Source organism: Podarcis raffonei, chromosome 8 (assembly GCF_027172205.1).
Source record: "Podarcis raffonei isolate rPodRaf1 chromosome 8, rPodRaf1.pri, whole genome shotgun sequence".
In the NCBI taxonomy this organism is placed as follows: Eukaryota; Metazoa; Chordata; class Lepidosauria; order Squamata; family Lacertidae; genus Podarcis; species Podarcis raffonei.
In genome coordinates, this window is record NC_070609.1 from 68,030,291 (window position 1) to 68,045,139 (window position 14,849).

The 14,849-nt window shown below is 47.6% G+C and overlaps 1 protein-coding gene across 1 annotated transcript in view; it reads left to right on the forward strand.

The window, feature by feature from the left end:
- Positions 1 to 224: 224 nt before the first annotated feature.
- The window catches only part of WNT4 (Wnt family member 4), a 51,306-nt gene continuing 36,681 nt past the window's right edge, over positions 225 to 14,849 (forward strand). Inside the window, exon 1 of the mRNA XM_053400599.1 lies at positions 225 to 383. Coding sequence (XP_053256574.1) covers positions 307 to 383 — 77 coding nt within the window. The 5' untranslated portion in view covers positions 225 to 306. The remainder of the gene's footprint in view (positions 384 to 14,849) is intronic.

A 14,849-nucleotide genomic window follows, 5' to 3' on the forward strand; every position in this document is an offset into this window, starting at 1 on the left:
GTGTCCCGGTCCCGCCCCGAGAGCCGCCTCCTGGGGCCGCGCCCCGCCCGCCCGCCGCTCCATCCCGGGAGCTCCCGGCCGAGCTGACAGTCCGGCTCCGCAGCTGCCGCCGGCGCATCAGCCCCGGCTGCGCCCTGCTGCTCAAGCCGTCGGGTCGGAGCGCCGGGCGGCCGCGGCAGCAGCAGCACCTGAGCCCGGGCGGCCGCGGGTCCGGCTGCGCTGCGGCTCGACGCCGCCGGCCCCACGCCGGCCCTGCCTCCCGCTGCCCCGCCGTCCGCGCTCGCCCGCCCGGCCGCGCCGTCCAGGATGAGCCCGCGCTACTTCCTGCGCTCGCTGCTGCTGCTGATCCTCGCCGCCTTCTCGGCCAACGCCAGCAACTGGCTGTGAGTGCAGGCGCCGCGACGGGGTGGGAGGGAAGGCGGAGGAGAAGCCGAGCCCGGCCCGCCGGCCGAGGAGAGCTAGGGGCCGCCGGGAGCTGCCGACGCCGCCCTCGCTTGCAGCAGGTGCCGGCAGCCGGAGCAAGCGCCAGCCTCGCCGAGCCAGCCAGTCTGCGGGCAGCGGCGGAGACGGAGCTGTCGAGGTTCCCTCTTCCTCCCTGGTCGTGTTGCCTGGCTTTGCCCTGCTCGGAAAGGGGGATTGGGACCCCGAGCAGGTTCCCATTTGCCTACTTCATCAGACCCTGCTGCCTGGACGGGGTCTCTTTCTGGGAATTATCTGGCGCGCGCTCAGTCCCTTGGAGGAGCCAGGGTTGGCGAGCGAGGCGCGCTGCTTTGCTTTTAGCTGCAAACACATGTTTTGTTTAAAAAGTCGCCCTTCTGTAGGCAATAGTATTTCGGGACTCGAAGCAGCCTAGAGATCCAATCCTAGACCTCCACCGGGAGGCTGTGTGGGCGCCTTCTGCACGCGCTCAAGGGCAGTCTTGCTATGGTTGCTTTTCCCCCTCGCTGTGATGTTCCCTATCCCAGCATCGGGGTTCTTGGCCGTCAGAACCCCTTCAATGAAGCTCCAAGGCGTGTCAAGGCTGTAGGTCTCCCAGGCTAGAATCCTCTGCTCACTTTCCTGGGAGTAAGCCCCATTGAATTCACTGGGACAGAAGTATTCCCACTAAATTCAATGGGGCTTACGGTGCTATGAGCACATTAGCCCCAGAAGCGGATTTGTGTTATTTTATTTTATTTTATTTTATTGATGGTCTTTGACTCCTGGAACATGGGCAGCAGACAGCGGGCCTGACTTGAAGAGCTGGTGTGATTTTTTTCAGGTTGGCCTACCTTGTGGGATCGTTGTGACATGAAATAACCTGAAGTATGTTAGCTAGAGTGCCTTGGCGAAAGGCTTGCATGAACAAAAATGAGAACTTATTGTAGAGCAGTTTTTGGAACAGAGGGTGTGGTTTCATGGGAAAATCTGACACACACACACACACACCCTGCGAAATTAAGTTAATATTATTAGCCTTGATAAAACAGTGATTGCTCTGCAATCTCTCTGAGTGAACTTTATAATCTCTAAAAGCAATAAAATCCATTGTAACTTTTATTTTTTAAGTAAAAATGAGCAAGGACTGGAAGTGAAGACCTCTGCCTTTAAAGCCAATTAAGTTTAAAAAGTTTTGCAAAATAAGGTTTGGTTTTGTTTTCAGTTGGTTTAATAGTTGGGCACCAGCTCTGATAAGATTGTGAATTTGATGGCCACCTGTTGTACTTCCAACTTTGCTTAACCCAAATGTGAATTCTGCTGCCCATTCTGTCCTCTGGGTCTTTCTAAATGCTGTTCAGAGTGTGTTAGCTCTTGTTCACTTTATTGTGGACAATACCCCTTTTTGTGGAAGGGGGAAAGACCTTGATGTGGTTCCAAGCTTGCAGAAATTTGGGTGCCGGGGAGAGGAATAGCAGACAGTTCCTGGGGCTTGTGTATACTGCAAGGGTTGTGCTGTTTGTTCGCACAAATATACATCTCTCAAGCTTTCGGAGTCTGTGCAGTTAACTCCCCACTTAGCCTGTTAGCGTTTTCCCGTCGAACACCCACGATGCTCAAGTTTTGCTAAAGTCGCTCCGCCCTGTCGATAGAAGCAAATCCCACTTGGAAGCCAGTGCTGATGTAACATTGAAGAATTCGGAGGTTCTGCACAGCTTGATTCATACATCTGAGTTCCGGAAGGGTGCCTTGTTGTGCTTGCTCATCCAGCAAAATGTAGTCTAAGAAAAATATTCTGTTGCCAGTGCCAGAAGCAGTGTTGCCTAGGAGTCGCAGGTGAGGAGAGTGCTGTTGTGGTCGGGTCGTGCTTCTGTGATTGGCTGATTGGCTTCTGTGATAGCACATTGAGGGACTAGACGAGCCACCAGCTTGTTCCAGCAGCAAGGCTCTTTTTATGTGCTGACACACTCTGTAGCGTTCAAGAGAAGCCAAGCAAGAAACTGTGGCATCTGGTAGTTTGCAAGGGCAATGTCTAAGGGCCCTGTTGTATGTCCTTTGAGGGAGACCCTATTTGGCCCTTTGAGTCAACTTGGCTCAGTTCATTGGCTTGAAGTTCTGTTCTTGGGCTGCTTGCAGCAGCATCTGCTACCCCATCCAAAAGTAGCTGGACTCGTAGTGTGTGTCTTTGCAACAGATCTAAAGAGAGGGAGCTGTGAAATTCTCCTATCTCCCAATGCCACTCTTTGCTAACCTCCTTGTGGCATTGCAATAGATAACTAAAGAATGGGATTGTCGCCTGTCACTACCAATCTCTGGTATTCTCCAGGTGGAAGGGTTTTCCTACCTAGTTAAAAACTCTTGGCTACCTGCGACATTCAAAGCTGCTTTAGCAATGGTCCGATTTAAAGCTGTGAACAAGTCTGATTTGTTTGGGGGTTGGTGACTGTTTTGAGGCAAGCCATTGTGGGACTTTAAACTGCACCTTAGGCCTATCTGTTTTGTAGAACTGTAGGATGGTTCTGCACCCCATTCACCGGGTGCACACGGCTCAAATATTACAAGTCAGCTTTTTGTTTAAAAAGCATCAGTCAAGATTCTAGACCTCATGCTTTAAGAGTGGGTGGGCATAGAAGAAGGGTGAAATCCCAGAAGCCACAGAAATGGACAAAAGACATTTATCAGGGGGAGTTCTATTTGGGGGGGGGCACCTGTTAAGGCTTCTGGTTTTCTCCCCGACGTGGGCAGAGGCAGGGTGAATCTATTCGTAGTAGATCGAATAGCGTCAAAAATGTTTGGCTTGCATGCTTTATCCAGCTTGTGGTTTACCATGCATAATTAACCATAGATTGCTGATTTGGGTTGATGATTAACTTGAAGAATCCAAGATGGCAAATAACTTGGGTGGCTTTCAAAGACAAATGCGTGGAGGATAAAGCTATTGATGGCTCTTAGCCACAATGGGGAGGCTGTACCTCCACAGCCAGAGGCAGTATTCCTTTGAATACCAGTTTCTGGGACTTGCAGGTGGGGTGAGTTGCTGTCCTGCTCAGGTGGGCCACTGGGAGAACAGAATGCTGGACTTAGATAGCCATTGGCTTGATCCAGCAGCCATCCTTGTCCTAAACTTGGTTGTAACCTACACAAGTGGAAGAAATAATCTTTTCCTCTTTCTAAAGTTGTAAGTGGGATCTTGCTGCTTTTGCTTATTTTTTTTATTCTGGGGTGTAATATACAGGACATAGAATGGTAGTGTTGGAAGGGACCATGAGGGTCATATGTAGTCCAATCCCATGCAATGCCCAATCTTTTGCCCAACGTGGGGCTCAAACCCACAACCCTGAGATTAAGAGTCTGATGCTCTACCAGGTGAGCTATCTCAGCTATGAAGTACACAGCAGAAGAGCCCTCCTCCAACCCAGGAGAGGTATGTCTCACCATCTCTTTGCCAGCTCTTAAAATGCTTGTTAAAGCTTTACTTTCTTTTAATTTGAGCCTTTGTGATGACATTTTTAGGCTGCTGTGGGGTTGGGGGGGGGAATGCTGTGTATTTTGTCTTACTGTATTTTGTCTTATTTATTTTCAAGATGCCTTATGTTTGATTTTCAGCGCAGGAAAAAGGTGGAGTAGAGATGTCAAAACTCCTTCATAATGGAAATGTAGGGAGCTGCTTTATGCAGAGTCAGACTGTTGGTCCGTCTAGCCAATGTTGTCGACACTGACTGGCAGCAGCTCTCCAAAGTTTCAGGCAGGGGACATCCCCAGCCCTACTTGAAGATGCCGGGAATTGAACTGGGACCGTCTGTATGCAAAGCTCTACCACCCTTCCCTTCAGACATAGAAACCTTGGGATCTGCCTTATCTTGAGTCAGATCCATTGGTCCATCTAGCCAGTGTTGTCTACACTGACTGGCAGCAGCTCTCCAGGGTTTCAGGCAGGGGACACCCCCAGCCCTACCTGGAGATGTTAGGGAGTGGACTGTGCATGCAAAGCAGATGCTCTGTCTACCACTGAGCCATGGTCCTTCTCCAAATAGTGATGATAATGCATGGCTTCTTTGACTTGTAGATTTGTGACCAGCTTAGGGTGGAGCTACACATCTAAGAGATGCCTGGAGGCTGCTTTTTCTAAGAAAAAAAGAGGGGTGTGTGAATCTAGAATGCAAAGGCAGTGTATGTGTGTACGTGTGTGGTTAACCCTTTTCCTCACTTGCTGCCTGCTTCATGTCTTTTCCAAACTGCCTCCCCAAAGCTCTTGCCTTCCTACAGAGCCCCCCCCCCCAAAGTGCCTTTGCCATCTATGTGGAGGACTGTTTGTGAGCAATTCAGAGCAAATGAAGAAGGGGGTGAGAAAGGGTTAAAGCACCCCTCTCCCCACCACAGCTTCTCAACAAGCCATTTCATTGCAATACATTTTGCACAAGGGGCCTTGGCTGAATTTCCTTGCGGTGCTAAATAAGGCACCTGCAGGAAGGTGGCTCTTTGTGCAACTGCTGCAAGTTCGCAGGTGCCATTTTTGCATTTGTTGCAGGAGTTTTTGGGGTGCTGGGTGTTGCAACTAGTCCTAGATACCTCCTCCTTCCTCCCCAAGCCCTAACCCCCTGCAGCTGTTTTTTTCTTACCAACACCAACCCATGGCTTTTAAAGAAAACAATCCAATCTGCATTTGTTGTTGTTGTGCGCATGCCTGCTGCAAGGCTGCATGGGGTGGGATTGGCCCTGAGAGTTGAAGCGCTGTGATTTCACACGACTCTGCCTGCTTGCCATCTGACCTACAAGCAGTCCAAGAGATGGACCCGACTGTCAGCTTCCCTCTCCTCCTCAATCTCAGTGTTGCCCTTGTAGAACTCAGCAGGGGAAAAGGAGGGGGACAAAACTAGAATGAATTCATTTTGTCTGCTGTTGGCTCTGGCGCCACCTACTGTTGGGCTCCCTCCTTTCCATCCTATCAGTCCCAACGTGCGCCAGCCAGGCGTGTTTACTGTGCATGTTTAATATGTGCATTCTGTGTGACATGCGTGCTTTCTGAGTGCACGGATTATTTGTTGCAGGCTAAAGCACTTCCCTCATGTTAGCCCCTTAGAGTTTCAAACAGCAGTGATCACACCTACATGGTTGAGAGCAAGGCATGAGAAGTCAAGTTCAAGGATGCCTCAGTGTCCTTTGGAGCAGAGCTACAAACAGCTTCAGTGGATATGTGTTTAGGTCTTGGTCTGGGGTGGCAGTGGTGTTCTGCTGAAATTTTATGAGCAGGGATTAACCAAGGCCCCCTATTTCTACCCCATCACCCTTCCACAATCACAATTGGTATGATCTGTACAAGCACAGGGCTGTAGCTCAGCAATTAGAGCATCTGCTTTGCATGCAGAAGGTCCCAGGTTCGATCCCCAGCATCTCCTGCTAGGACTGGAACTCTCCTCCATCTGAAACTCTGGAAAACTGCTGGTGACCAATGGAGAGAATATTGGACCACGGTCCAAGTGGGTATAAGGCAGCTTCCTGTTCCCGTGTATGGCATTCTCCATAGCAGGGATTTGACCTCACTTTGGATGAACTAAATGCAATTTGGCTGGTGTATCAAAGCTGCTAGGAGGTGGAGGAATGAACAGAGCATCTCCTACTCAGTAAAAAAAGATAAGAAGAACCAGAACCGTCCCGCTGTATGAGACCAAAGGCCTGTCTTTGCCAGTTTCTCAGAACATAAAGTTGCTCCCACAAAAGGTAACTATCCTCCTTAAAAGAGGATTGGACAAGTTCACAGAGGAGACGGCTATCACTAGCTACTAGCTATGAAGTCTACGGTCTTCCTCCACTGTCAGAGAGGCAGAACACATCTGTACTGAATTTGTTGCATTAGGATCTGCTTGTGGGGAGTTTCCCATAGGTATATAGCTGACTCCTGTGAGAACTCTGGGCTATGGCAGGCCTCTGGCCTGATCCAGCTTGGCTCATCTTCTCTTCCCACAGTTGCCAACCAGATGCTTCTGGGCAGGACATGAGTGCCCTGGCTCTCTCCTGCTGTTGCACCCAGCAAATGTTCTTAACCTGAAGACCACTTTAGCTAATGGGGCTTCCCGCTGCTGCCGTGCCGCCAGAGCACAATTTCTGTTCTCGTCCTGAAGCAATGTTCTTAACCCGAGGTACTATTTCTGGGTTAGTGGAGTTGGTAACCTGAAGCGTATGTAACCTGAAGCGTATGTAACCTGAGGTATCACTGTATTTCTAGAGGGGTAGCTGCAATAGTCTGTTGCAGGCAAAACATCAAGGAGCCCTGTGACACTTTAAAAAGGTAAAGGACCCCTGACAGTTAAGTCCAGTTGCAAACGACTCTGGGGTTGTGGCGCTCATCTCGCTTTACTGGCCAAGGGAGCCAACGTTTGTCCACAGACAGACTTTCTGGGTCATGTGGCCAGCATGACTAAGCTGCTTCTGGTGAACCAGAGCAGCGCACGGAAATGCCGTTTACCTTCCCGCCACAGCGGTACCTATTTATCTACTTGCACTGGTATGCTTTTGAACTGCTAGGTTGCCAGGAGCTGGGACCGAGCAACAGGAGCTTACCCCGTTGTGGGGATTCAAACCACCGACCTTCCAATCAGCAAGCCCTAGGCTCTGTGGTTTAGACCACAGCGTCACCCGCATCCCACTTTACAGACTAACAAATGTACAGGGGTGCCGACTTGAATAAAATATCGGGAGAGGCAGGTAAGCACATAATCGATCACAAGACATGGTGCAAGCTCACCATTTGAATGGCAATGCCCATCACCTTTGGGGGAGCCCAGCCCTCTCAAATATTTTGGGGGGTTGAAGGGACCTCGGTCCCTAGGAGTTCACTCCTATGCAATGTATGTATTGTGGCAGAAGCTTTTGTAGACTTTAAGAAGTCCATGTTGTCAGGTGGATGAAGCGAAATCTCAGCTGGCAGCTGGGGGTAGGACAGGCCACAAAGAAAGGAGGGGAATGTAAGGTGGGAGATGATTGGCAATGAGATCCAGACAAGTACAGTTGGTGATAATTGAATTAGGTGATAGCTGAAAGGCAATCAGATGCAAAACCAACAAACAAAAAAGTGCAGTTGGTGATAATTGAACTGGTGCTTAAATGTATGTGAAATATGCGCAGTCACCCTTTGCAGCAACAAACCAGGGATGATTCACTCAGCACAGCTAAGATAATTGCGTTAAGAAAGATCTTCAATGATCTACAGGAAAACATTATCTTTATTCAGACCCAAATGAATAGTGCTGAGCTTCTTGATGATTATAATTCAGCAGTTTCACGTGAGAGTCTACCTTTCAAATTCTGCTGTCCAAATATGGCTCCTTTTGATCCCGAATTACATTGAAATTTTCTACCAGATTCTGAATACTGCCACTTTTATTTATATCAGATTGTGTGATTTCTTCCCGCTCCCCACTCCCACATCCACAAAGGGATTTGCCTTTTGGTGAATTCACTGACATTGGGGGAAGGTTCTAAGGAAAGCCACCCTCTCAGTCTCATTCTTTTGTCTATAATATAGGTATAAAAATATCAACCTTGCCATACAGGGTTGTTGTTCAGGAATTTCTAAGATAATGTGCATGATTCACTTCTAATCTGATCTATAGCTACTGCCTTTATCACTGGGGCTGCCTTCTAATGAAAGGCAGCCTAAGCTGTAGTAGCCACTCCAAGCTTACTTGGGAGTAAGTGCTATCGAGCACAGTGTTTATTTCTGAGGAAGCACGTGCAGTGGTACCTCAGGTTACAGACGTTTCAGGTTACAAACTCCGCTAACCCAGAAATAGTACCTCAGGTTAAGGACTTTGCTTCAGGATGAGAACAGAAATCACACGGCAGTAGTGGGAGGCCCCATTAGCTAAAGTGGTGCTTCAGGTTAAGAACAGTTTCAGGTTAAGAACGGACCTCCAGAACGAATTAAGTTCTTAACCTGAGGTACCACTGTATAGGCTTGAGCAATTAGTCAAGCAGAAAGACAGCTGATAAGTACTGGGTTGGGCCCAGCCTTGGTCAGTAGATGTGCCCATTGCCAACCTGGTGTCCATCAGCGCCAGCCAGTGTGCTGAGTAAGCACCACAGAACTGTGTGGGGCTTGCTTTGTACAGGCCCGCACCATAAACCATATAGATCTCCTTGTGATCATTTTATCTGCCCTGGGACTGTGGAATCAGAGAGTCGGGGGGTACCCCAGAGACCATCTAGCCTGACCCCCTGCCAGTGCAGGAAATCCGCAGCTACAGCATCAGCTGGGTGGCCTGCTCTGAAACCTTGCTCACCTGCTTCAGGGCATATTCCAGGTTCCCTCTATGTGAGGGGATGAGTGAGTGGGTGCCTGTCTGTGGCCTCTCTGCCACCTTCCAGATGTCTAAGGGAGAGGAATTTTAGATATTTGTTTTTCACTTCAAGGGCTGCAGCCCCTTTAGGGCAACCTTCCCGGGGGGGGGGGCAGACGCAACCGTGGGCAGAGCGATCAATGCAAACGTGACCTTTGTGCAAAAGGCTAGTTTCTCCACACGCTGACACACCCCTCTCTATGCACCATCCAGGCCAGTGAGAGATGTTATCAGAGCTCAGGGACACATACCAGCCAGGCAAAAACACTCTGGGAGGAGATGAAGAATGACTAGTGAGGGGTGTGGCCTGGAGAGAGCCCCCAGGACCAGATAGAGAAGCCTGGAGGGCCGCATTTAACTTCTGGACTGAAGTTCTCCACCCCTGTTTTAATGTACGAGACTTTGAGATCTCTGCTCCCCCCCCCCCCCCAGCAAAAAAAGCTTTTAAATAGTGCACAAATTAAACATTAATTCTGTGCAACTTCTATACAGGACAACCACAGCTTGGGTCCATGAGGATGTCAATACCATTTTACTGATCACCACCGTATTCTGGGATCCCGACGATTTCTCTTTCCCTCCCTTATTTTTATTTTATTGTTTTAAATGGACCTGGGCTGCTTTGGGGGAAAACAGCTTTTGGGCCCCTCCAGACATCCTTTTCATCATGCAGTCACGAGAATTTGTAATGGTGGTGTCAGGGCTGTTTTACACGATCCTGCTGTCAATACTGTTTTTGCACCTGCAAGAGGTTTGCGGGGCAGATGTGTTGCTTCATTTTCCAGCATGTGTGTGCCCTGCTGAGATCCTGTCCATTTTCATGCCATAAAACTTTCCGGTTCATTTGATTTTTGTTTTTGGCCCGCTTTTGTTGTGCTGCGCTCCAGACAGCACGGGGGCAGAGGCAGCAACACAGAGCAGTTAACAAAGGGAAAGGATGTGTGCACAGTCCATCATGAATCCCCTAGTAATGCACTATTGTTGCATCAATGGCGTGCTCCAGAATGCACCTGCAGCTCCTGCCCCACCAGTCTGGAAGAGCCTTTCATCTGTGGGGAAAAGTGAGGTATAAAATATAATATAATCATAGAACTGTAGTGTTGGAAAGGGACCCCAAGAGCCTTCTGGCAGTTCCCTTACTGCGAGAAGCAAAGCTACAGGGAACCAGGCAGAGGGCCTTCTCGGTAGTGGCACCCGCCCTGTGGAACGCCCTCCCACCAGATGTCAAAGAGAAAAACAACTACCTGACATTTAGAAGACATCTGAAGACAGCCCTGTTCAGGGAAGTTTTTAATGTGTGACATTTTAATGTATTTTTAATCTTTGTTGGAAGCCGCTCAGAGTGGCTGGGGAAACCCAGCCAGATGGGTGGGGTACAAATAAATTATTATTATTATTATTATTATTATTATTATTATTATTATTAAGCCAGGAATTGCAAAGTCAAAGCAATGATTTAAAGAATATTTATTAAAGTTTTCAATAGTAATACAATAAAAATCAAAAAGAAAAAAAGAAAAAATAACAAAAATACAAAAATAAAAATAATTAAAAGCACATAAAATATCATTACTTATTTTTCATTAACTTATTTCCCAGACCTCCTCATACCTCCCTTTTTTGTATTCCAATTCAAATTGTTAGTTCAGCAAATCCTTATCAATAAATTTAAACCTATTTCTAAACCTTTTTTTCCATATTCTCTTAAAGCATTACAACTGGAAACCACTTAGTTTCTATCCGACATCATTCTAACATTCATTAATTTTGCAATATTTCTGTAAATAGTCTTTAAATTTCTTCCAATCTTCTTCCGCCGACCCTTCTCCCTGGTCTCGGATTCTGCCAGTCATTTCTGCCAATCCCATATAGTCCATCACCTTCATCTGCCATTCTTCCAGAGTGGGTAGATCCTGTGTCTTCCAGTATTTTGCAATGAGTATTCTTGCTGCTGTTGTAGCATACATAAAGAACGTTCTATCCTTCTTTGACACCAATTGGCCGACCATGCCCAGTAGAAAGGCCTCTGGTTTCTTCAAGAAGGTATATTTAAATACCTTTTTCATTTCATTATAAATCATTTTCCAGAAAGCCTTAATCCTTGGGCGCGTCCACCAAAGGTGAAAGAATGTACCTTCATTTTCTTTACATTTCCAGCATTTATTATTGGGCAAATGGTAAATTTTTGCAAGCTTGACTGGGGTCATGTACCACCTGTAAATCATTTTCATAATATTCTCTCTTAAGGCATTACATGCCGTAAACTTCATACCTGTGGTCCATAACTGTTCCCAGTCAGCAAACATAATGTCATGTCCAACGTCTTGTGCCCATTTAATCATAGCAGATTTCACCGTTGCATCCTGAGTGTTCCATTTCAACAGCAAGTTATACATCTTTGACAAAATCTTAGTTTTAGGTTCTAACAGCTCTGTTTCTAATTTTGATTTTTCCACCTGGAAGCCAATTTTTTTGTCCAAAGCAATGATTTAAATGGCTCAGGACCGCAAAACCCGAAGGACCACCTGTCCCCATATAAACCATCCTGGACTTTGTGTTCATCCTCTGAGGCCCTTCTTCATGCGCTTTCTCCACGTGAGGTCCAGAGGGTGGCAACACGAGAACGAGCCTTTTCTGTGGTGGCTCCCCATTTGTGGAATGGTCTTCCCGGGGAGGTTCACCGGCAGCCTTTATTTTATATTTTTAGGTGCCAGGCAAAAACATTTCCTCTTCAGCAAGGCCTTTAGCAGGCAGATGATAGATGATAGATAGATAGATAGATAGATAGATAGATATAGATAGATAGATAGATGATAGACAGATAGATGATAGATAGATAGATAGATAGATAGATAGATAGATAGATGATAGATAGATAGATAAGATACAGTGCTTTTTCTGGTGAGACCCAGGGGTACACATACCCCTAAACATTTTGTTAATCTTTATACTTTTGTCCATTTACTGTATTTATTTTTCCCAATTTGAACTATAAAATGGTGATTTTCTTTAGTCAAAATGGGAGTACCCCTAAACATTTTTTGGAAAAAAGGCACTGGATAGATAGATAGATAGATGATAGATAGATAGATAGATAGATAGATAGATAGATGATAGATAGATAGATAGGCAGGGTACAGATAATAAAAATCTATCTATCTGACTGGCTTGCCCCAGCCACTCTGGGCAGCTTCTAACACATATAAACACATAATAAAACATTACACATTAAAAGGCTTCACTAGCCAGGCCTTTTAAATGTGTCTTCTGGAAGGGAAGGTTTTGCTGTTGTGCCTTTAGTTATTTACTTGTTTTTATCCTGTGTTATTTTATTCTGTGAGCTGCCCTGAGATCTTATGATGGGGAGGGGGGTACCTAAAGCTAATAAATAAGTAAATAAAATTAAATGAATAAAGCAGGACAAACTATCCTACGAGCCCTCATTGAAAGGTGTCTCCGGGGCCGGTTTTTGGAGGCGAGGACGGCCTCTCTTAAGTCTGGGCATCCCGGCACAGCTGTCCTTTTGATGTCGTTCTGACGGTGACCCTCAACTGGGAGTCCCCGAAGAGTGTGTGTGTGTGTGTGTGTGTGTGTGTGAGAGAGAGAGAGAGAGAGAGAGAGAGAGAGAGAGAGAGAGAGAGAGAGACTGACTCACCAGGCGCAGTTCTTTGAGCTTGTCCTTCAGAAAGGGTGGGAATGGAGGGGGGGGGACCTTGCTTATTTATCAGCATCCAGAGTTCCTGCCGAGCCTGTTCCTTTTAAATCCAGCTGGCCGCGTGGGGGCTACAGCTGTGCGTGGAGGCAGCTGAGCAGTGCTGCCTGCCAGGAAGAAGCAAGATAGGAGCTCGCTCCATGGAGATGGCACATCTGCTGCGACACCTCCAGCACCCCTTCCCGAAATCCCGGGGAACCACTGCCAGGAAGTACAGAAAGTACCGAGCTTGGAACTGACTCAGTGGAAGACAGTCTTTGAGATCCCTGAGAAGGGCTGCTATAATAATAATAATAATAATAATAATAATAACAACAACAACAACAACAACAACAACAACAACAACAACAACAATATAATAACAATAATTTATTATTTGTACCCCGCCCATCTGGCTGGGTTTCCTCAGCCACTCTGGGCGGCTTGATTAAAAATACATCAAAAGGTCACACATTAAAAACTTCCCTGAACAGGGCTGCCTTCAGATGTCTTCTAAATGTCAGGTAGTTGTTTATCTCTTTGACATCTGAAGGGAGGGCATTCCACAGGGCGGGTGCCACTACCGAGAAGGCCCTCTGCCTGGTTCCCTGTAGCTTTGCTTCTTGCAGTGAGGGAACTGCCAGAAGGCCCTCGGCGCTGGACCTCAGTGTCCTGGCAGAATGATGGGGGTGGAGATGCTCCTTCAGGTATACTGGGCCGAGACTGTTTAGGGATTGGCATCCCTACATATTTACATTAGGCTGTGGATGAGATGCCAGGGCTGTGGCAAGCGGGAGGTTTGTGTAACTTTTGGAGACGGGCCATAGCTCCATGGTAGAGCATCTCCCTTGGAATGCAGAACCGTAGAGCTGGAAGAGGGACCACAAGGCTCATCTAGTCCAATGCAAGAATCTTTTGCCCAAACTGAGACTCAAACCCACAGCCCTGAGATTAAGAGTCTCATGCTTTACCGACTGAGCTACAAGGAAGGCCCCAGGTTTGGTGGCTGGCATCTCCAGGCAGGGCTGGCTGGGTCCCCTGTCTGAGACCCTGGAGAAGCACTGCCGGTCAGAGCAGACAATACTGAACTAAGTAAAGGTAAAGGGGCCCCTGACCATTAGCTCCAGTCGTGACCGACTCTGGGGTTGCGGCGCTCATCTCGCTTTATTGGCCGAGGGAGCCGGCGTACAGCTTCTGGGTCATGTGGCCAGCATGACTAAGCCACTTCTGGCGAACCAGAGCAGTGCATGGAAACGCCATTTACCTTCCCGCCGGAGCGGTACCTATTTATCTACTTGCACTTTGACATGCTTTCGAACTGCTAGGTTGGCAGGAGCAGGGACCGAACAACGGGAGCTCACCCCGTCGCCGGAATTCGAACCACCGACCTTCTGATCAGCAAGTCCTAGGCTCTGTGGTTTAACCCACAGCGCCACCCGCGTCCCTTAATATTGAACTAGGCAGCCCAATAATCTGACTCTGTATGAGAAAGCTTCCTGTCCTCACATGAATACTAGTGGCTGGGAATCACAAGTGGAGAGTGGGTGCTGTTGCTTGTGAGCTTCCCATAGACCTCTGGTTGGCCAATGAAATCTTTCTTCTTTGGCGATCACTCGTAGCCGAGTAAGACTGTCTTCCATAAACACGGTTTTAACAATGAGTCCATTGGCTGTGGAGGCCAATTCTGGATCCACATGTCCTTCCACAGTGGGGACATTGGTTTCTGGGCGGGAGCTGATCACGGTGTGGATTTGCCAAGCGTGCCTTCCTCCTAGCACATTTCTCCCTTGCGTCCTGAGTTCTAGTGTCTTCAAAGCCCATGACACCTTTGGTAAAGGCTGTTCTCCATCTGGCGCGCTCGCAGGCCAGTGTTTCCCAGTTGTCAGTGTTTATACTACACCAATGAAATAGGAGGAAGTTGGAATAGAATCCAGATCTAGCAGGGCTCTTCTTGTTCTCCTACTTTAACTGCACCGGACTCCTGTAAGATGATGGTGATGATTTTACTTTTACCACACCCATCTGCTGGCTTGCCCCAGTAGTAGTAATGGTGGCAAAATTGGATGGCCTTAAAAGGGGATCACGCAAAGTCACGGAGGATAGGGCTATCGGTGACTTCCAGCCAGTCATTTTCAAAAACCGAATTCCACTTGCTGGGAGTTGCAAGTGGTGAGAGTTCAGTTGTCCTTGGGACCTCCTTGCAGGGAGTTCCATAGTTGCACTACATGAAGGACATTATTTTATCTGTCTGGAATTATCCAACATTCAGCTTCGTTGGAGGGCCACAGTTCTATCATTGCCTGTGTGAAAGAACCTTTTCTCTGTCCACTTTCTCCATGCCACATGTAATTTTATAAACTTCTATCCGCCGCCTCTTTGAATCATAGAATTGTAAAGCTGGGAGC